Consider the following 24,443-nt stretch of genomic DNA (forward strand, 5'->3'; position numbering starts at 1 on the left):
ATTATCCATGCATATCTCTTAAAATTAAAAACTTTCAATATAAATAAATAAATAAAAATTAAAAAACAAAAACAGGTTTCCTTAGTTAAACAGGGAAGTGACAGTCAGAACGGGGATTGCTTAAAAGCAGTTTCTCAGCCTTGATCTGTAAAAACCTAAGGTTCTATTGGTAGTTCCTTGTGCCTTTTTTGAACTCAGATGACTTAAAAGTATGTCAATAGACCAGGATTTAATTTAATATTCCTTCTTTCCATTCAAGTATCAGAGTTAATTTTAATACATTTCAAGGACAAGAAAAATTCTAGCCTACATTATAGAGGATGTTGATAGATAATTATTTTTATCATATATGGAGTCCATTCAGTCTACATTAAGAGAGCAAATTGTCTAGGACTAGGGTGAAAAATGTCCTGAAGTATTCTGTACTAATCAAACTATATCTAAAGCATTGAGTGCTCCTGGGCTCCATATATTAGGAAAAATGTTGAGGAGCTAATGATGCACCAGAATGCAAAGTAATGGTGAAGATGAGGGAGAGCTTTTACACAGAGGTCAGATGAATTTATTTAACTTAAAGTAGACTTGAAAAGTCATGAAAACTGTCTTCAAGTTTTTGAAGAGCAATTGAAGAAGCAAAATGAAGACTTATTGTGTTTGGCCACAGAAGATAGGAATAGGTGCAGTAGATGGTTTCTGTTGTATGTCAATTAAAACAAAAATTAAAAGCAACTAAAAAATCCTAACAACTGAAATATTCACAGCCTTCATCTCTTTATTTTGTCCACAAAAATGGCATGCTACATTTCTTTAATGCTTTGTTGAAATTGAAATAAAATTTAAATAAATTACTAAACTTTTATGAGATATTTTTAATCCCCATTTCCTTTTTTAGTATTTAAATTAAACTAAACATCCTAAATACTAAGTCTGTACTAAATAGTACATCACAAAATCTTACAAGAAAATGAAATCAGGCTCATTAGGCTATAGTTTTTCAGGATCCATTCTCTTCCCTTTTTATGGAATCAGGATAGCATTTGCCTGACTTCAAATCAATCCATATTCTCCAAGATTGTGACTGAGTGATCAGTTGGCCATTTCTTTCTATATCCATTTTTTTTAACATGAGCATTCCTAATTAAGAATAGGTGCTTTCATTACTATCTTCTTACTCATGTTGTTATACAACACACTCTTCAACTATTTTTGTTCCATGCTTTCCATCCAGTGACCATATCTCCCTGAAAGAGAAATCAGAAACAAAATAATAGTTGAACAGCTCTACCTTCCTTCTGTCATCTATTGCTGTGATCACATTCTCCCCAAGCAGTGGTCCTATTCCCAATTGGCTTCTTCTTTTTTGCTTTGTTATAACCAAAAACCCAAGTGGTTTGCCTGTTATATGCTGGATACTGTACCAGATGCTAAGGACAGAAATAGAGAAATAAGATATATTTTACCCTCACTGAATTTGTGTTCTATTGAATTTTCTATTACCCTTCTTAACAGAGTTCTTACTATCCCCCGATTTGGTATTCATCTATGACTTCCATCTTAATTCCATTTTCTGTTCATGTCTTCTATAATCTAAATGGTGAATTCTCAGAGGATTGATGCCCATCTCTTTTAATTTCCATCTCTCCTTTTCCTTCTTTTTATAATTTTTTCCCTTGATCTCTTCTTTTTGTGAGCTTTCCATCCATTCTGGATTGACTTTTCGTAGGCCATAATATCCCACACCTTTGAAATCTGCTTCCTTGAAATCTAAAGTGCATATAAGACTATTCTTAATGGACTAGATTTTTTTTTTTGGTCAGGCAAGGGGTTCTTATTCCATATTATTTTTAAAAAAGGACTTTTGGGGAGTTTTCCAACTCAGAGCTTTTGTGATTCTCTGAAAGCAATATATTAATCATTTCAGATTCAGATTAATTTCAGGTTCCCTGGAGTATAAAGAATCACTTACAATGATGGGGGCAGAGGAAATGCTGTTTTTAATGAGGGATAGTATAATCTAGATTCATGGTTCCACCTTTAATAATACTGGTTTGGGTGTCCCTGAGCAAGTCACCTAATCTCTTATTATCTCAGGAAACATTTCAGTATTCCAAAAAACTTGCGGATTTATATAGGTGGAGGGAATTTTCTCTATAATAATTCCATATACCAAATGAATTCACAAGTCTGGTCAAATGAATAAAAATAACTAGTAGACTGTTAAATAAACAAATGATCAAGGAAGTTCATACAAAGAAGGGCATAAGATTTTTTAAAATGAAATTTTTCCCCCTCCTTTGTTAATGTCTAGTTAACTTCATCAAATAATGTTTATAAGATTGTAATGTACCATGCAGCAGCCATATCTTATTTCATAATTTTATTTCCAAAAATTTGTTGTCTTATAACAAGAGGGCTTAATAAAAATCTACTATATTAAACATTATTAATAATTAGTTAACTCTCAACTTTGATGATCAAATTTGGAATGATTTAAAGCCCCAATTTTGAAATGTTAAGAGTTAAGAATTAAGTCATATAAGTATTAAGAACAAAATTCTGTGGAAAAGAAAGAGACTTTCATAACAGAAAAATAAAACCAATACAACTTAAAATAATGTATGGTGTTTCATCCATTTGTACAACTTCATTATGTAGTACTGAATTTAACAAGTAACCTTTACAACAATGCAATTCATTTTTTGTATTATTGAAGATTAAAGAATAAAAGCGATATGCAGAAAAAAATGAATATACTTTTCACTTTACTTTGTGAACATTCAATTACAAAATTGAAAAGCAGGTTTTGATTTTGCTGGATTCCTGTCAAAAATAACTATTTCTAATCTTTGTATCCAGATATTCATTGCTTTAGAAAGATTAATAAATGTTTCATGTGATTTCAGTAATTTAATTTTGTTCTGAATATATTTTCAATATTTGATGCATTTGTGACACCTCAACAGTGGTGTGGATGCTCTCTCCAATAATGAAAAACACAATGTATAAATTACTTTAAACTCTATCTAAGTTTTGTCCATTCTTGTCTCTAAATTTTTTATAAAGGATCCATTCAAAAAGATAAAGAACTTCCTTTAGTGTTTTTAACATCCTAAGGATGCCAATATAAGGACCTCAGGCCATCGTTGTCTCTTATATATGACAATCCCAATACCTTTTTCCAGTTACATATGTTCTTGATATTGTGTTATGATAATTTGTACGCAAGTCATTGCTGATAATATGGTGGAACAGTACACAGTACATAGCATGCACCAATGCTTTTCTCTAGTTCTTTTGAGAAGAAGCCTCTCTAGGGGAATATAGATGTTAAAAAGATAGACTTTTGAAGGTGCTAGCAATCTCTGATAACTGAAAATCCTATACAAGCAACCAAATGCAATCCAGCTGAATCTCCTTGTCTATTTTGTTTCCTACGCCTGTTCATATCCATCTGTATGCACACATACTTATACACCTATATACACAAACATAATAATGGACTAACTTACTGGGCTTGTTCATTCAAATACATGCTATACTTCTGGAAATGTACCATCTTATTTTGTCTTCTTCATGCACAATCTAGATAGTAGATAGAGCACTGGATCTGAAGCCAGGAAGACTTGACACGTATAGCTGTGTGACAGAGCAAGTCACTGAATCTCTGTTCACCTCAGTTTCCTCAACTGCAAAATGGGGGTAATGTAAGTACCTATATTGCAGGATTGTTGGCAGGATCAAACAAGATATTTGTAAAGTTCAGAGTCATGATTTAAAGGAATTTGGAGAGGTTTGGGGAAGAGGAGGGACAAATTCCTATCTTTACTCCAATATCTTAGTTCTACTTCACTATTTGTAAAGTTTTTAGCGCAGTGTCTGTAACATAGATGGTATATAAGTATGTATTCTCTTCCCTTCCCCCTGCCCTGGGCAAATCTTTATCATTATTATTATTAATTAACTAATAAGGGAGAGGGAGTTGGGGCAATTGGGGTTCAGTGACTTGCCCAAGGTTACACAGCTAGGAAGTGTCAAATGTCTGGGGTCAAATTTGAATTCAGGTCCTCCTGACTTCCAGGCTGGTCCTTTAGCCCAGGCAAATATCTTTCAAATGGCTTTAGATATGTCTGGGATTAGCTATTCTGTCAATGTGAGTGCTCTCCCTTAAGGTAGTCAAGGATTCTGTGAACCAAAAAATTCATCATTCTTTGTCCATCAGTTTATACAGATTATACAATGTTAAAAGCAAGATATTTCAAATTTATTAAAAAAAATTGGAAAGACCAGTAATGATAGGTTATTGGGTTTTTCCTCCCAGAAGAGAACAACTTAAGACATCATTACCAATTTGTATGCTTTCTCATCCCAATAACATCTTTATGAAAATAGCCTAAGGATAGATGCAGGAAGGGTATCCTTGAGAACAGAAGAAAAAAAGGCTATCTTTCCGTGATGTTTTATAGAGCTGACTACATCTTCAGAATAGCATATTTTTCTTTACATTTTAAATTTACAGGCACTGTTATTTTTACTATGCAATTACACACACACACACACACACACACAATTTCTTCATTTCTCTTTTCAGTCAAGGTCTGAAGTAATTTTCTTATATTTTTTTCTATCTCTATGTCCTTTTCTACTTCTACTGAAGTGATGATACTTTCTCCTTTTTTTTGATTTTGTGAAAAGAAATCATAACTAACAAAAACAATTACTTTTATAAATCAGGTAAATTTTAATTCTTTTTTTAAGTAAAAGTAGCAATTATTGAAGAAAATGGTTCAGCATAATTAACATTCATGAAATCTATTCTATTAACAAGAATTTTAAAAATAGCAACAGCATAAAAATGAATATTGTTCAAGATGATTTTTAAAATTGCTTTGGACTTTACATATTTTATTAAATCATGAAGAGTGATTATTTTAATTTTCTTAGCTTGTAAATTGTGTTTAGGATTTCATGAAAAGATTTTCATTTCAAATACTTTCTTACTGCATATTTTACTAAAAGAGTAGAGTTCAGTAAAAATATTGAAACTGAGTAAAAATCTAAATTCTGCTGATCTTTTCAGAACTGATTGAAGTTTTATTTTAACCATGGCATTTATCAATTAGACACAGCAGGATAATTTACAACTTAATTATAGGTTATGTCAGTCACTTCAGTTTTACTTTTATCTGTTTAAACATGTTTCAAGTTCTTCAAAAACAAGGACTATGTCATATACATAGCACCTTGACATTCTTTGCAAAGGAGGTTTTAATAAATACCTTGATTTACTGATTGAAAATTCAATTTGAAACTTATTTTATCTTAGTATTCTTATTCTGATCTTCCACTAAAATCCTAATCCAATGAGTTATTGTTGCATAATGATGCCCTCTTGTTCTCAAAAGAAATACAACTCAAATAGATGCTAACAGGTCCTATACCAAGATGGAAGGAATGTGTAAGGACAAAACAAATTTTATGTTTGTATGAGGACCAATGAAGAGAGTTTGATGACTAGAGGACTAACCATGAGGTAGTGATTTTTTTTTTTCAATTACAGCAACTCATGAAGACCATTACTTATAGTTCTGAGAGCCTGAAATATGTGCTACTGGATTCAAAACCTATTGGGATGAAATCACAAATGAATGAAGTAGATTAACGAATCTTATCTGAATTTGAATGAGAGGTCTTGTTCAAGCACAGCTTCTTAGGTGGAAAAAAGTAGAGACTGGGATGGTATTATTTGTTAAGAAATGACAATGTAGGGGCTATGATCTTGATATTTCCTGATATGATGAAGAAAATATTACAGGACAGGTAAAAATGATCACACTTTTGGCACTTCACCTAAAAATTCCATTCCTTCTCTTAATAAGAATACATTATTTAAAACATAAATCATATCTTGTTAAAATTAGCATTTTGGAACTAAACCAATATAGGTTAAGTATCTTGGGAATTTGTGTGCCACAAAAACACAACTTAGCTATTAAATAATAGTTTTTAAATAATATAAATAATAGTTTTTAAGTATTCTAACACATTGTACAATAAAATAATATGAACTCTTCAAATTCACACCTAATAGATTTAATCTTCTGCTGTTACAAATAAAAAACAAAAGAAATAAAGAAGAAGTTTTAAAGGCATTTTACATTAAGCAGTTAAACGTTAAGGATGTATATATCTGGATGACTCTGAGTGTGTATACTTGTAAAGGGGATGGAAGTGTGAACTTAGTCCAATAAAAATACATGGAGATTGAAGATTATGTATCTAACCTGGGCGACTATAAGTTGTCAGGTTGCTATCACTGTTTCCGTTGCTTGCAGTACAACAGTTGATTGAACAATCATTGTGATTATTTCCAGTATTCGGCCAAGTATCTGCTAGCCATGGCTGAGTGACAGGTTCATTGATATTGAGAAGTCCTGGCCTTAAAAAAAAATGCAAATATTACAACTATTTATAATGTTACGTTGACACTTTTTACATATCTGGCAAATAGAACAGCAATATTACACTTACAGATTATAGAAAGGCTGGTTCATGAACTTGACAGGATTATTCTATGAAATGACAGAATTCTATGAATCACAATGAATCAAACATATAATCAATCAAATTTTAAGATTTGAAGAGCCCATAAAGATCAACTAGTCCAAATCTATGTAGAAAGTGAGACTCAGTCAAAAATCTTCTTAATAAAATCACCCTGATTAGAGCCTGAAGCATCCTGATTTACAGGAAAAACTTCTGGAAAAAAAGGATTGTAAAATAAATATTAGAGGTTTAAACCATAACCACAAGATTTGTCACAGGTGTATCAATTAAATTTTTAATAGCTTAAACTGTATTCTTAGGCCATTTATTCTTTTTTGGGGGGAAGGGGAAAATGTTTTATTAATGGGATTTATCCACTAAATTTATTTTAAAATGCGATTTTATTCAGGACCATAGGACCCTCAAATTAAGTACATGTTTTCATTTTAAATAGTACAGGAAAGAAATCCAGAACTGTGACATTCTGATCCTCTTGTTCAACATATTTTTCTGAAAGTTGGTCAAAATATTTTGATGACAATCTTATGAAATATCATCAATTCCTTCAAAAATATAGAAACTGGTGAGGGACATATTTCCACTCTAAGAAATACACACACACACACACGTATATATGTACACATATGTATGTGTGTGTATATACTTTTTCCACTACAAGAAATATATATGGGGGGAGGAGGGGAATGAGTAAATAGGAAAAATGCTTAAATTCTCTGAAAAGTTCCCCCCAAAATGCTTATGAAAGAATGGAATTTAAGTAAAATCTTAGAATTCATACTTTTGTTAATATAAAAAAAAAAAACAGCAATTAAATTAGTCCTATCTCATATTTTGAGAACAAGTAATTGAGAAAGTAGTTATTTACATATACACATGTAATAAGCCATTTCTATTTAGGGTAACCCAATTAAATCTATTTGGTAGATGTTGAGATGATCTTACACCTCTAGAACAGTTAGAATTTGTATTAATTAGATACTAGACGGAAGATTTAACTTGGAGGACATGAAGACATATGAAGCAGTTCAATATTAAAATTATCTCATTTATAACCAGTAATTTACAAATGTGTTAGTATTTATTGATATTATTAATATTATCATTTATTATTATTATAAAGACCTCTAGTTCTTACCTTCTGGCCAATTTTTAAAATAAAATTAATACTTTGGAATAGAAATTTCATAATTATGTGTATTTGGATATGTATTTTACCAGCACAAGATATTTAAATTTTATGTGCAATCTAATAGAGGAATTTGAGATTTATTTTGTGAAGCTCCCCACATTTTACAATTATATTTACATCTTTAGATGACTTCTAATGCCTTTTTCAGCTCTATTTTATTTCTGTTAAAATAAATTTTATTGGCAGCTTTTACTTTTATATAACAATTCCAAGATTTACCTTTACCTTTTTCCATAACTCAGAGACACATACTTGATAAAAAGAGTGAAAAGGGCGTGGGGAGATGGGAGGAATACCAGTTCAACATATCCAAATATCTAACATGATTGTCAATGTTTCATACACAGAGTTTCATACTCCTACAAAAGTATGTTTTTAGGGGTCTTAAGGATAATATGTGCTTGTGTTTTTAGGGATAGAGAAGAACAGGTCAAGAATTTTCAATTTTATGATCTTAAAAATGTTGAGGGGAAAATGGATTTGCTTTGCACAATATAATTCTAGTGCATATGAACAAAATCATCAGTATGGAAATTATGATGAAAGAACAAAAATCAGGAGTATTTCTATTCTGAAGTAGTAAATATAAATTAGCCAGCTTCTAATCAATACTAAAGAGGAGTAAGTCCTGAGAGCAAATTAAGTTATATATTCTGATCTTCATAGAATTCCGAGTTCAATCACTTCAAGAAACAACCAGAATCTCTAACTTGCAACAAGAATTATAAACAAATTCATGATTTATCTTTTTGTAGAAGGCCACAGAAAGACCTCAGGCTCAGTTCTATGTCTAACATATATACTAGTCATCTAACAATGGAAAAGGCACTAGCCTGTAAGTAATACAAGCAATTCCAGGATTGTAAATTGCAGTTAAATTTCTAATTTGCATTGCCTACAGCAACAAAAACACATACCCAAACTAAAATATAAATAGAACATAGATATAAATAGATATGGAGAAATAGCCTTCTGTTTAGATATCAATTTCAAAGCTAATTATTTATTTCGGGATTTGGGAAACCTTCCATTTCATACTAGAAATGTAATTTTTGACAATCTCTTAAAAAGCTATGATAGAAGCAGAAAGATTTAAAAGAACATTTTTACATGCAAATATATTTTAAACTTCAAAGTTTTAAAAATAAATATTCACAAAGTAATACACAAATCAGTCCCTCAAAAACTTCAACCTCAGACTATTTTTTTTTAGTAAATATACTGTCAAGAACAGATCATATATCATTAGTACACTAATATACTGAAAATGACTACTGAGTGAAAGAAGCAAATAAAAGTCAATCATTTTGATAGAATCTGGATAGTGATGTTCCCCCATGCCCTTTGCCAAGTCTGGAGTCTTTTACTTGTTTTTAAAAAAGCTAGTATTTTTAAATGTTTTAAATAAAAAGCTTACATGTTCCCATTTTACGTGGGCAGGTGGTGCTTTCATATAAAAAGGAGGAAAAGGAGTACATGCACATGTTTGGTTTATACATATATAGAACACATGCACAGTTTTATACTTATATACGTGTGTATAATATGCATGCATGCATACATAAATCACAAATACATATAACATATACACATCTGACTGTCTCTTCCCTCAGAAAAATTATATTCTACTCAAATGAAGAAAATATAGTTGTGGTGATTTACTAGGTAAAAGAAAGAAAGAAGTATGGCTGTTTAACAGTTATGTCTATGATATTTCTTTTTTATTTAGTTGACCAACACCTAGATGATATAAACTACTTCAGCTTAAGTTTGTTTTGCTCCTTTACAAAAGTAATTTTTAAAATAATCCCCTGCCTTCAGTTCTTTACAACTTTCTGATCATTATAGTGTGAGGAATAAGGTTGCATTTTTTTATAAGATAGAATCAATTAAAGCTATTTAATAGTAGCGCTATTGAAGGGTAACTATTACCTTTGCTATCATCCCAAAGGAAACGTGTCTATTACTTAGCTTTTATTATTGATAAAGTGAAAAAGGTGGTGTTTTTTTTTTCTATGAAAACTACCCTTTTAATTTAAAAGGATTTAGAAATAACAATTTAGAGCAGAATTTAAATATGTATTAACTTCTTAATTTTACAAAGGAGGAAATTGAAGCAGAAAATAGAAATCAATTCTTAGAATCCAAGACTATGGGTACCTAGACTATGGAAACCTACAGTGCAGGTCTTTTCATATTATCTGAGGAATAAAGAATTAGTAAATCTCTTAGTTTATATTTATTATATTTTAGCTCACTTTAAGAGGAAGAAATTACTTAAAAAATTAAAAAAATCTAACAGGCGATATTTGTAATACATGACATATATACATATCTACATAAATATATAATATGTATTGTAATATAAGATATATTACAGAAATATACTTGTGCCAATATGTGTACAACTATACATAAAAATAGAAAAAAAAAGAAAGATAATTCATGAATTAGAAATTAGAATATACTAATAGAAATTGTTCTGTTTGAGATATTTTCTTATGTTAGCACTTTCTTTAACTAGATGAGACTTAGGCCTTTTTTTTATGCTTTTTCACCAAAAACAAAACAAAACAAAACAAAAAAAGCAAACACCCCCCAGTAGGTAAATATTAGGTATCTGATTAAATACCTACCAACGAATTAATTACACTTAATAGGTCAGATGTTTTTAATCCAAGGATACACAGATAAGAGTGTTGAAAAGAAAAATAGATAAAAACAGACAAACACACATTAACCCATTGGCCTAAACCTTGTAAAAGGCAAGTTCTGAACATGACAAGCTTTTCTTTTTATACATCTTTAAGATAACTCATTGTTCAACAGGATGCAAAAATGTACCCGTTTTAACTTCTGAATTAAATTAACCGAGTAACAACATCCTGCTGATGAAGTTAAATACAGACAGGTATAGCAGAGCAAAGAAATCTGAATTACTATGCTAAAGATCCATTTTTAATGCCAAGTACTCTTAATCATACTGTTTCTCTAGTTTCTGTGTGCTCTTTTATAAACAGTTCATGAAAAATAGGTCTTAGATGGAAGCTTTAGTTTTGCTTATATAAAGAAGGTATGGCTTCCTAAAGTAGACTTCTGGTAAAGTCAAATCTCAACAACTTGTGACCCTACTGTGGTAATATCACCAGTAAAACAAAGACTAATTCAGCAACCATGTTTTCAAATAAGGTCTAATTTAGATGTTTACAAAATAAAGCTTTTTTCAAGAGCTTGATTTTTTTTTCCCTTTTAGTATATCACTTATTACAAGTGATGTTCTACAAACTATTCTAAGAAACTAGAACAGATCTACAAAAAGTTGCAAGCTGCTTTAACTGTAAAATAGGTTTCTCGATAAACATTCTTTTTCTTTTGTAGCATCTATGTTTCTTAATCTCAATAAATGCCATAACTTAATTACTTTAATGCTTTAATCAGCTGTTAAATCAGCAAGTGTTTTCTTTCTTTAGTTAATGTGCTCCCTCTGGTGTTCATTTCCTAACAACACATTGGTTCCAATCATAATAGCAACTGGGATGAAAGAGTGCAATTCGATTGTACAAGGGAACCATGTGGCCTATTGTTCAAAGATATGAATCAAATTATACCATTTAGCTAAATTTGTGAAAGAATACCAAAATTAAGAAAATATTTATTCTGTATTTTCCTTCCTTAAAACACATCGTTTATGCTTAATAAGCCTCAATTCAATACAATGAGATTTATTTCCTGCTCCTTAAAAATCTAAAATAAACAATGTAATTACCTGCCTCCACTGCTCACTGCTTCGCCTCCTCTCTGATAAGTTACTAGAATATTACAAAAGAAAGGAATTAAGTCATATTAGATATTGAAAACAATGCATTTATGAATACTATCTAAGAGAGAAATATTTTCTTTTTTCCATCCAAAAGTCTAATGATATAATTCTCAAGTAGGGAACAACTTTATTTATTTTTAGGCTATGACAATGACTTTAGGAAATATTTTCTAAGTGTGCCATCAAAACTGAAAACAGAATATATATATTCAATTAATATTTCACAAAACACTGAATATCAAACACATATCTCAAGACCAACTTTCCCATAGTTATAGTTCCATTTCATGCATAACTTTATAATTAAACTATTCAACATATGATTTTATTTTGAAAACTAAACTAAATTATTATAAAAACAAATGGCAGTGACATATTGAAAAAGTACCATAACAATAGTAAAGATAAGCATTTAAAAGCATAAAATCTATTACACAAATAATAAGTAATAGTTCTAGTCTTTGTGATTTATGTTATTTAGATTAATTACTGTTACACCTATATATACCATCTAAAGCATTCTTTAAAAATAACCAAAAAACCCTAACTATTTCTCTTAAGGCAAGAACCAAATAAATGCTTTCAAGTTTGTTTTATTTATTTAGTTTAAAATGTTACATATAGTCAGCTAAACAAGGAATTAAAGAAACAAGCTTTATTACAAATCATGATATATTCAAAAGCTGTGCATTTTCTTATTAGGAATGTGTTTTTAAAATCTGCCAAATTCTTACCCTTACAAGAACTCTTAGCTAGAAGCCTGCAAGGGAGAGATAACTACTTCCAGTGATTGCAATAACAGGATTAAAATGTAGGAGATAATATTACAGGTAAATCTTTTGCTAAGGGTTACATGAAAGAAGAGAGCCCTTTACTAAATAAGCAGAATAGATATTATTATCAGGATCCTGAGTCAAGAAAATAGAAAGCTTTATTCTCCAAGTATGCAGTATATTACAATGTATTTCTTTTAAAAATTTTATCCTATAGCAGAGGATTATGTGGAAAAGAAATTTTTCTTTGAAAATCTACAAAGTTCAAGTTGAAGAAAAGAATAAAGTTGGAAATTAATCAAAAGAATCATTAGCATGTTAAATCATGCTTAGGGTAGAAACATTGTGTATCTAATAAAAACAGTGCAAACAAATAGTAAGATGCAATGTGAAGTCATGAATAAATAAATCTACTAAACAGATGAAAAGCAATGCCTAATATTTCTATTCAAATATATGCCTGCTGGCCACTATCAAATAAAGTATTTAATTTTAAGTATTTTTAATTTTTCCTAACAGCAGCCCAGTTGATTATACTAAAAAAAAGATACACAATAGTACAATACATGCAAAACTAACAAAGGACAGGGTGAGCATAAGTGCAAATATATACCTGTTGGTGTGAAGGTAAAAGACGGGACTGAAAAATCAAAACAAAATATAAACCAGTTATTAAGCTGAAGAGAGAAAGGGAACATATCACATTAGTATAAATCAAGCAGACAGGTGAACATAAAACAAATGTAAATAACTAAGCCAGTAGTTTTCTGTCATACTGATAGATGAATAAAACCAAATTTGTGTTTTAAAAAAAAGAAGCCTGCCTCTAAAGGTACTAATTTGAAGTAGCTGACAGAATACTACACTCAGGAGGGAAATGGAGTTGGCTTAGCCTGTGAATGACCCTCAATTTAATAATATATTTTCCCATAGTTTTAATAAATCAAGAATCCTAAACTATTTATCATTTCAAAGCATATGAGTAATAGATTCTTGAACAAATATTATCAAGGTCTTGCTTGAAGTTTATCTATAGATCAGAAAAGGGGAATATTAAAGACTCAGGACAAAAATAGCAATGACAGAACAAAGGCAACCATAAAACTGAAGTTTTGATTAACTTCAATAAGAAATGTCTAACATCTCAACTATAGAAATGCATAAATATTATATTTCCCATTTGTCATGATGGAAAAATCCCAGATGGACAAAAGCTTAGAAGACTAAAAACAGCATTTTTCTGCACTTTGTATTTAAAAACTCTGAATTTGTCTGTCATTTCTGTGCGTATGTAATCTTTTTCACATAAAATCTAACAACAGGATAATATTATCCCTCTGAAAGAGCTTTATTTTCCCCTCTCTCAAGTTATAAATCTTAATCTAATCAATGACAAGAACTGAAGTGCAGACCTTAAAAGTGGGAGCTCTAGCCTCCCTCATTTTTTCTATCATTTCGCAATCCCTCTGTATGTTGCATGACACCAGAGTAATTTCCATGTCATTTCATACAAGGAAGAGACTGAGTTATTTTTCAAGCTCTTCAAAGTAATTTAAAATCTGGCCCAGTAAAGGAAAATAAGCATAACATTTACATGTGATTAAGATTTAGTCAAAAAAAAATTTAATATGTAGCAAATGGAATACTAGTTGCATATTAAGAAAATTGCAAAGTGTTAACTTTCCATTTCATATAGTTCTAATATTTCTATGAAATTTATTTTAGGATTAAGGCCTTTGGGATGCAAATAGTATCACTGGGGGCCCACTCAAGGAAACACAAGATACTTTATATCTAAACACTTTAAGTATAGAGGACAAAAAACCCCAAACCCTCAATATTATTTCCTCAATTCACATACTGCCTTCACTGTGTAGCCTAGCAGTCAAGAATTTTATCATGAGTTTTTCCCCCAGTCAGATCTTTTCACACAGTAATTTAGCTACATTCAAAATTACAAAGTCATGGTAACAAGTTCCTAAATAAAATAAAAAGGCAATTTGAAACTATAGTTATTCAAACAAGAATGGAGTGCCTCAACATTATTTTTCAATCACAAGGATACAGGAAAAATATAAAAGGTCCTTGTTATTACTTCTCTTAGCTAACTTAGTCAAGTCTCCCAGTTTGAGGAACAGAAAAGAAAATGAAAAGGGTATCTAACTAAATTAAATCTTCACACCTAGTATGCCAAAAAACAAATTCTCAAAGCTTTCTTTAATAAAATTGTCTTCCTGCACACTATGAGTATATATGTGGAAGTGAAGGCACTGAAATATTTTAACAAATAATTTCAGAGACACAAAAAATGTTGGAAAATGTTCATTATATTTTAGCACATTTTACACATTAACAGGTATCTTACATTTATTTCTTGAAAACATGTCTTCATATTATGAACATGATTTTTCAGTGCAGAAGCATGTTGTTTTTAAAAACCTCAAAATATAACAACTATTTTTGAAAAAATGCAAATGAATTTAAAATCATTTTAAAAATACCAATAAGACAAAAGTGCAGAAAGCAGAATCAAATTCTCATCAAATTACATTTGTAATTATGTTCTATAATTTCTGCTAAAACATCAGCTGGAAGAAAGGACAATGATATTAGTTTAGTAGATTTTAAGTAGATTTTACAGAAAGAAGCAAAGGCACTGACCAGCATGCTTAAAGCAAATTAGTAAACAGAAAAAAGAATTTCATTAGTTAATTTCAGTGTGATTATATATCTTAGGATTCCAAGAAAATTGAAGATATTAAATATATATAATTAAAGGAAAAAAATCTACTAAACCCTAATGCAAGTGACACCTGACTGGAAGATAAAAAGATATAGGTCAAACTGCTATTAATCAAAAACCTTTTTTGTTCAAATTAAATTCAAAGCAAAAATCTAATTTCACTAATTTCACAACACCAATTCTACAAATAGAGCACTGTTCTCATGTGCATTTGTTTAATATGGTAACATATGTGTTTGCGCTACTGCAAACAGTATATAGAGTGGGTGCAAGCTATACAATGGCAAATATTCACTTTAGATTTGATTTCTCCAGCAGTTGAGATGATATTTTCTGTATTTAAATAAATGAGATGCTTGAAGTCTTACTTAACACTAAAACTGTTCAATGCCTGTGAAAAGGATTGGAGTTCTTTTTCCATTTCTGACTGGTTCTGAGGTTGTAATTTTTGATCACTGAACAGTTTCTCTTAGTGGAAAAAATAATCAACTCATTTAAGGGAACAAACCCATGAATCAGTTAAATAAATGATTTGGCCTAGATATTTAAAGATGTGCTCCTTTAATCCTTCACAACTAAAATTAAGAAGTTTCTCCTCCTACCTAAAAAAATAAGTAAGTAAAAAGGGAAGGTATTTTTAATACAGATTAAAATTTTGAGAATCATTAATGGAAGTTATGAATCAAATAAGATACTTTATTAGCAATAACTGTGATTTGCATAACTCAAAATTTAAAAAAAAGGGTTTGTTAAAAATTTTGGTAAATCATGAGAAAGTTTTACTTCTAAGGAGGATTAATCTGAATTTTTTAAGTACTAAAATTTCCTAGGGAAAAAGGAAAACAGATAACTAATCCAAAATACATGAATATCTGTTGAAAAGGTACTTGTGAAAAACACTGGCACAATATATTTCATATCCCATGAGAATGCAGATGATGCCAAGAAGCCCTTTCCAATAAAACTAATTCAACCATAAATTCTGCTGATGTTGTAAATTCATACACTAGAAACCCTGCCATCAGCAATATGTATATATTTAACTGAAAAGCTTTAATTAAGGGGGGGAAACAAGATCTTAAATCCCTCTCTCTTTTCTGCCAATAATGGACATATTTCTCAGTCATTATTCCCTTATCTATAAAAACAATAACAATTGGTTATAAAATAATCAAAGAGCACACTTGTCCCTCTTATTTCACAAGAGGGAATGATATCCTTTTTAAAACTGTGAAAAGTACAATTCAAAATTTGTTTCTGTCATCATAGGAAAAATAAAATTCTCCTACTTCTGTGTGAAGTTAAAGATGAATTATCTGAATAACACAGGAATGATTACATCTACATGTTACCCTATATAAGATTCAGTAGTCAGGAGATGAAGTTAATTATCTTTAAAAGTACTGAATTAAAGAGTCAAATTATATTTATTATATATCTCTAATTGTAATGCATGAAGATTTAAAGATAATACCTATACACATAATTACAAAGACACTGATACACACATGCATATAACCCTTATATTCAAGTCATATACAAAAATACTGCTTAAATTGAATATAAAGTATTATAGCAATATAAGTTTTAACTTAAAATATTATAAATTTAAAGCTTGATGACTATACTCTGAAAGCTACCTATAAAAATACAACTTCAAACTTAGGTAAACATCAAAATTTTTAAAAATATAATTAGTGAATACCTTTTCTGATACCAGCGTATGTACTAGTGAGTCCATTCCTTTTCTTCCGATGACGATACAACCAGATGCTGAAGACCATAAGGATTATCCAACAGGCAGCCCCAATACCTGCTATAAATGCTGGCTGCTTCACAACATCAGAAATCTGCTGAGCAAGACTGACTTGATCTGGTGACACAGGATTCCCATAGAAGTCTGAAAATTTATATTATGATTAAGTAATTTTTAAGATTAAACTTGAAACTAATGCAACAAAAATTATAAAATTCATATTTTGATTAAGTTTCAAGACAAAACATGTAACAAATGTTTAATAAAAATTATGCAATGCATTGTGGTTCTAAGGTTTTTTTTTTATTTTTTATTCTAGAGTGTGCTAGTTTAATCTCTCTTTTATAATTTCCATTTATCTCCTAAGATCATGGTATCTAGTGAAATAAAATGAATTTTAATTCAATTTAAGTAAAAAGAATTCTACTTACAACACTAGGATAGTAGAAAGTTTTAAAATGTTACCAATCAAAAGATTACATAGTATCTCTAAGGGGAAAAAAAAAAAAGCTTCCAAAATAAAAACACACCAAAAAAAAAACAAAACAAAACAAAAACCAAAACAAAACAAAACAAAAAACTAGATATTCTCAAAATTATATATCTAAATAATGGGTAGGGAACGACTATAAAACATTATTTTCTCAGACCTTTAAAAGATTTTTTTACTATACAAAAACACTTGAGTAAAAATCATTTTGAAGCAAAAATATCTTTCCTTCACAAGGTAGATGCTAAAATGATTTTTCTAAAAGAAAGTTTGCAAAAGATTATAGCTTAAAACTTTTAATTCAAAGTATAAGATTCTCTTTCTTAGCACTTTATCATTATTGCACATTCAAAAGGACACTTCAAAATCAAGAATGGTAAAATATAATATGGAAAAGATGAACTAATGAAACCCATCAGATGTCTTACTTAGAAAATATATTTTAAAAGATATGAAAGATTATGAAAGACAATGAAAATGAAAACAAATTATACTATATTTAAATATATGTGCATGTATATCTGTATTTAACATATTGTTTCTTTCCACATAAAAGACTTAAATTCAAGGATTGTTTTAATTTTTTGTATATATATATATATATATTTTTGTGTACACACACACACACACACACACACACACACACACATAGATATTTTCCCTTTAGTTATCCAGAAAACAAAATTAAGACATGTATGGCTTACATATCCTTATTTACATATAAATATTAAACTTACAAACATATCACATTCAGTCATCATCTATGGAATGTATGCTTCAACACCTCATCCCATCTCAGTATATATATAGTATGTTTGCAAAGACCTCTCAGTGATACTATGATAGTTTCCCTGTGCTACTACTAATCAACCAACACTCTATTTCGGCCCTAACAGACTTTAATATTGATGATGTTCACTGGGCTGAGAATTTTCTTTTGTGTGCTACTGCTTTACTGATTTTGACTCAGTCAAATAGCAGTTTTCCCCTGCAACATCTGGTTGAATGGAAAGCTGTGCTTTTGTTTATTTCTTTAAGCCTGGTATATTTAAACTAGAGGCAAGGTATTAAATCAACTGGCTTTAAAATTTTCTGTTAAAACAACTTAATTCACAAAGGAAAAATTGCTAAATTCACAAAAACATTATCAGATATGTTGCAACTATTTATATAATAATTTTGTTGATAATATGACCATTTTAAAATGTTTTCTCCCTAACCCACCTCACCATTACATGCAGTTATCACATTCTGACAAGTGAACTGTAAGGGCAAAGCATATGCCATGAATGCATTTACTTTAGGAAATAATAGCTTTTTGAATGTGAATTATTTTCCTATTTCCTATTAGTTTCCTCTCTTTTGTTGCTTGCTTTTATTCTTTAACAGAATTACAGATTTATTCCATGGTGGGTTCAAGGCTGAATACATCTTTTCATATATAATCATCTGGCTTCTACAGTTTGTTGACTGAAAGTTTCATTTGATGTTCCATATCTTCAGTTTTATCTTTTTTTATCTTTTATCTTCACTTATCCTAAGAATACTTCCTACTCTGAAAGTTCATGAAGCAGACCTGTTCTCTTTTTTCTTATACACCCTTTGTATCTGCTAGATTTATACATTTCATGGCTATTTGTGCAAGGTTAAGTTAGGTTTCAGATTTTATGGAAACAGCCAAATGTGGTTCCACACAAGTACCAGATGGCCTTAATATAGTATAAAGTGCAGTGTGTCTAATGAATTAAAACTGCCACTCCAGATCTTATCCTTTGTCTCCCTACAGCTGAGGCTGTATTATGACAGAGAAAATCAGAATACATTTATAATTTCAAAATAACCAAATATGACCCTTAAATTCCATGGATAAATAGCCAATAAAATTTAAACAATTTTACGTAGATCTTCCCACAACACATACCGAAATTTACTATTAAACACCCTACTAAATGTGTCAACAATTTAGAATTAAACAATACTGTAAGATGACTAATTTGAAAACTACTGACATTTCATAAAGGAGTACTATATGCAAATCTTATATCAATACAAAATGTCCATTGTCAAAGAGTTCTTATAGGGAGATTCATGTATATAAACACACATATGCACTTATACAAACATACATTTCCCCTTACTTAGACTGTTTTTTTTTTTTTCTTGTACTATACAGCATTTCAACACCTGCAATAGAAATTTTCTCTTTTGGCCAAAAGAAAAATACAAAATGTTCTTGAAGAGGACCAAAATAACATTACTATGTTGGGTCAAGTTAAATGTGCCCAACTGTGGCTATTTTGCTTTAATTCAATTCTACTTTGCTCACAGCGAACAGTACCTTTTCTGATGAGAGCCCACTATGCTGAGTGGCCTGATGCCAGTGTCTCTCATATCATGCAATTAATTATAAAATTCTTAATAGGAACACAGAGAATGACCTTGTATTACTTTTTCTGAACATCTTTTGAGAGCTTGCCCTACGTGAGTTCTCCATAGGCAGGGCAGCATAATGATATCAAATTCTGCCTCAAATTAATTTTTTATGTTTCACCAATATGAATTTTAAATATGATTGACTTGGTACACATCCAAAATATTTCTCGGCTATGCAATTCTAAAAAGTTCTTCAATCTCAGTTTTCCTTATCTATAAAACAAGGAGGTTGAATTTTCATGGCCTCTAAGGTCAACTAAATGAAATGATTACATATGGTTGAAAATTATGAAGTATGCTTTACCCTAGTAGAAAGATTCTAAAACTAGTCTTATGAATGAAAGCTGCAATATGAAGCAGATGAAGAATTGTTGAGATTTGTTTTCAAATTATCCTAATTTGATACTAAATAAGAAGCTATTGGTTAAACACACATGGTCACTCAAGAAAATTGGTTCTAATCTATTTGTTTTCTCACTCTATTGCTTAAAGATTAGGAAGAATGCAAAAGTCTGGAGGTGAATAGACTGAGGAATTTGATAAACCTAATCTATGTACCTATGTCACAAGTAAACAGTGAAACTATCCTTTTCCCCCTCTACTACATTCACCTAATTTTAGTTCTACACAAAATAATAAAACAAAGAATTTCTAAATTTAAAAGAGGGAATCCTTGAATAATTCACATCAAATTTAAAGCTTAGTGATGGAAATTTCAGTTTTAAGAGCTATTCTTTGAATTATAAATTTTTATTTAGATAAAGTTACTATACATGTGAACTATTCTGTTTTTTAAATAACTGAAGCTTATCTTTTTAAACATCAACAAAAAAACTAACTTTTTTAATGAAGGGATGAAATTATGTTCTAAAATTTACTATACATTATCTTTTCTTTATACTCAAAATTCTTTTCTTTTTTTTTTTTTACAAGACTTGTGATGGTCTAGAGAATATCCAGTGAAGAAAAAAATTCATTTAGCAATCCATATCTACACTAGCTTTGTAAGGATTAAGGTCTTGCCCAAGATCATAATTTTAGTCAGTATTTGTCAAAGAAAAAACTTAACATATGCTACTTTCCTTATTACCTTTAAGTTTGCTGCAATTATTTTAAATTTCTTGTGTGTGTGTGTGTGTGTGTGTGTGTGTGCACGTGCGCGTGCGCACATGTATATCTGTATTTAACATATTGTTTCTTTCCACATAAAAGATTTAAATTCAAGGATTGTTTTAATTTTTTGTCTTTCTGTGTTCAATGCTTAACAATACCTAGTATTAATTGACTGACTGACCACACAGCTGCTTTAGAAAAAGAATAAATATCTTTGAACATTTAAATAATTTAAATGTGATTTAGATTTTTTTTTTCCTTTAAGGATAGGATGTTAAGATCTATAAGTATTACTTAATTGTTCTCTGAATTCTAGGAATTGCTTTCATGGCTTTCAGATATCCAAAGTGTTTTTAAGACATAAATGTCCACTGAAAAATAAAATATCTTTCAATAATTCAATTATATACATTTTAAATGCTACTGACTTGGTATACATTCAAAATCAGGAAAAGTAGCAAAAGCAGCCACTTAATATGATTTGCAGGCAATCTGGAGACCCAACTATTCAAAAATTATCTCCATGAGTAGCCTACAGTAGTAACTGAAATGATGGGATACCTTCATTATCATAAATTTCTTTGGGTAAAAGCACGGTAACTCTTCGAAGTCCCTGTTAAAATGCGAATAAATTTGTAGCTAGAATAATGTGCAGAATTAGTAACATGTAATAGAAAAACAGCTTATAAGAAAAGAGGCTCCTAAAAAAAAGAAGAGACAGAAGATGTTATAAAGATGAATAAAAGAGAGGAGGAGGAATGATTCAAGAGGTACAAAGAATTACCTTGAAATGAATAACTTTAAAAAAACATGCTGAAGATAATAGGGCAGAAAGAAGACTGGAAATAAGCCTTATAAGATAAGCCATTCTCCAATTGGAAAATGGTCAAAGGATATGAACAAACAATTTTTTGGATTAAGAAATTAAAATCATTTCTAGTCATATTGAAAAAAAAGTCACTATTGAGTAGAGAAATGACAATTAAGACAATTGAGGTAACTTTACAAACCCTTTAGATTGGCTAAGATGAGAGGAAAAGATAATAATGAATGTTGCAGGGGAAGTGAAAAAAAACTGGGATGTTAATTCATTACTGGTGTAGTTGTGAAAGACCCAACAATTTTGGAGGACAATTTGACATTCCCAAAGAGATCATAAAAAAGGGCAAAGGATCCACAGATTCAAAAGTGTTTTAGCAGCTCTTTTTGTAGTAGCAAAGAACAGGAAACTGAATGGATGCCCATCAGATGGGGAATGGCCGAATAAGTTATGGTACATGAATGTTAGGGAATATTATTGTTTTGTAATTATCAGTAGGATGATTTCAGAAAGGCTTGGATAGAGTTACATGAACTGATGTTAAGAGAAGTGAGTAGAACTAAGAGAACACTATGCCCAGAAACAAGATTATGTGATAATCAACTATGATGGAAATGTTCTTTTCAACAATGAGATGATTCAGGCCAATTCCAATTCTCTTGTACTGGAAAACCCATCTGCATGTGAATCACAACATATTGTTTTCACCTTTTTTACTATTGTTTGCTTGCATTTGTTTTCTTTCTCACTTTTTCCTTTTTGTACTGATTTTTCTTATGTAGCATGATAAATGAGGAAATATGTATAGAAAAATTATACATGTTTAACTTCTATTATACATGGTTAAGTGCCTTTCTATTACGGGAGAAAGTAGAGGAAAGAGAAGGAGAAAATATGAAATACTAGGTTTTACAAAGATGAATGATGAAAAACTATTTTTGCATGTATTTTGAAAATAAAAAGCAAGCATAAAAAAATAAATAAAAAGAAGCCTTACATGTAAATCAAAAACATATTCCAGATGTGAGAAATCTTAATTGATAAAATAAACTCAAGGTCCCAATGAATTACATTTTCCAAGAGTAGCTTTAGTTTTTAAAAAGGTTACAAACTCAAATATTTATAAAACATATTTTTAGACATCTCATTAATATCTATATATTTTTGAGTTAAATTTAACTGTTATTATAAAATATTTTTTAAACTAAATTATGACCTTAATTCACTTACTGAGGTGGAGCCAAGATGGCTGAGTAAAGGCAAGAACTTGTCCAAACTCTTCTCTAAACTGCTTCAAATTTCTTTAAATAATGACTAAACAAATTTTAGAGTATCAGAATACCCAAAAAGATGGAGTACAACATTTTCCAGCAACTTAGAAGCTCAACAGAAAAGGTCTGTGACACCAGGATAGAAGTTCAGGATGCTGTCCTGGAGCAGGGTGCAACAGCGCAGTCCCAAACCCAGCCCAGGCCGAACTCTGAATCAGCAACAGTACTGATAGCTTCTAGATCCAGCAGATACCAGCCCAGAGATACCAGCAGAAAAAGTTTTAGAATCAGGATGGGAGCCCAGTGTGTAATCCCAATGCAGCTTCAACCCCAGCCCCAGTGCAAACTCTAGCCCAGCACTGGCCCCCAGCATCAGCAATGTGGCGCCTCTGAATCAGCAGCAGTTGCTGGAGGCTTCTGAACCTGTCAGCCCTGGGACACCAGGAAAGACTTTTTTTTTTTTTTAAATAACTTTTTATTGACAGAACCCATGCCAGGGTAATTTTTTACATTTTCCCTTGCACTCACTTCTGTTTCGATTTTTCCCCTCCCTTCCTCCACCCCCTCCCCCAGATGGCAAGCAGTCCTATATATGTGAAATATGTCACAGGCTAGATACAATATATGTGTGCAGAAACAAACAATTTTCTTGTTGCACTTGGAGAATTGGATTCAGAAGGTAGAAATAACCTGGGAAGAAAAATAAAAATGCAAACAGTTTACATTCATTTCCCAGTGTTCTTTCTTGGGGTGTAGCTGCTTCTGTCCATCATCGATCAACTGAAACTGAATTAGATCTCTTTGTCAAAGAAATCCACTTCCATCAGAATACATCCTCATACAGTATCGTTGTTGAAGAATATAATGATCTCCTGGTTCTGCTCATTTCACTTAGTATCAGTTCATATAAGTCTCGCCAGTCCTCTCTGTATTCATCCTGCTGGTCATTCCTTACAGAATAATAATATTCCATAATGTTCATATACCACAATTTACCCAACCATTCTCCAATTGATAAGCATTCATTCATTTTCCAGTTTCTAGCCACTACAAAAAGGGCTGCCACAAACATTTTGGCACATACAGGTCCCTTTCCCTTCTTTAGTAACCCTTTGGGGGTATAAGCCCAGTAGTAGCACTGCTAGATCAAAGGGTATACACAATTTGATAATTTTTTGGGCATAATTCCAGGTTGCTCTCCAGAATAGTTGGATTCATTCACAACTCCACCAACTACGCATCAGTGTCCCATTTTTCTCGCATCCCCTCCAACATTCATCATTATTTTTTCCTTGTCATCTTAGCCAATCTGACAGGTGTGTGGGGATATCTCAGAGTTGTCTTAATTTGCATTTCTCTGATCAATAGTGATTTGGAACACTCTTTCATATGAGTGGAGATAGTTTCAAATTTTCAATTTCATCATCTGAAAATTGTCTGTTCATATCCTCTGACCATTTATCAATTGGAG

The 24,443-nt window shown here is 30.7% G+C and overlaps 1 protein-coding gene across 4 annotated transcripts in view; it reads right to left on the reverse strand.

Moving 5' to 3' along the window:
• The window catches only part of ROBO1 (roundabout guidance receptor 1), a 464,510-nt gene that overhangs the window by 61,508 nt on the left and 378,559 nt on the right, over nt 1-24,443 (reverse strand). For 3 of the 4 annotated variants that reach the window (XM_051984358.1, XM_051984357.1, XM_051984355.1), the window contains exons 17-20: nt 16,795-16,989; nt 12,960-12,986; nt 11,520-11,562; nt 6,282-6,436 (exon numbers count right to left, since the gene is read on the reverse strand). In XM_051984358.1, the coding sequence (XP_051840318.1) occupies nt 6,282-6,436; nt 11,520-11,562; nt 12,960-12,986; nt 16,795-16,989 (420 nt within the window). The remainder of the gene's footprint in view (nt 1-6,281; nt 6,437-11,519; nt 11,563-12,959; nt 12,987-16,794; nt 16,990-24,443) is intronic. The other variant, XM_051984356.1, reaches the window with a different exon arrangement.

This window comes from Antechinus flavipes, chromosome 3, assembly GCF_016432865.1.
Source record: "Antechinus flavipes isolate AdamAnt ecotype Samford, QLD, Australia chromosome 3, AdamAnt_v2, whole genome shotgun sequence".
In the NCBI taxonomy this organism is placed as follows: Eukaryota; Metazoa; Chordata; class Mammalia; order Dasyuromorphia; family Dasyuridae; genus Antechinus; species Antechinus flavipes.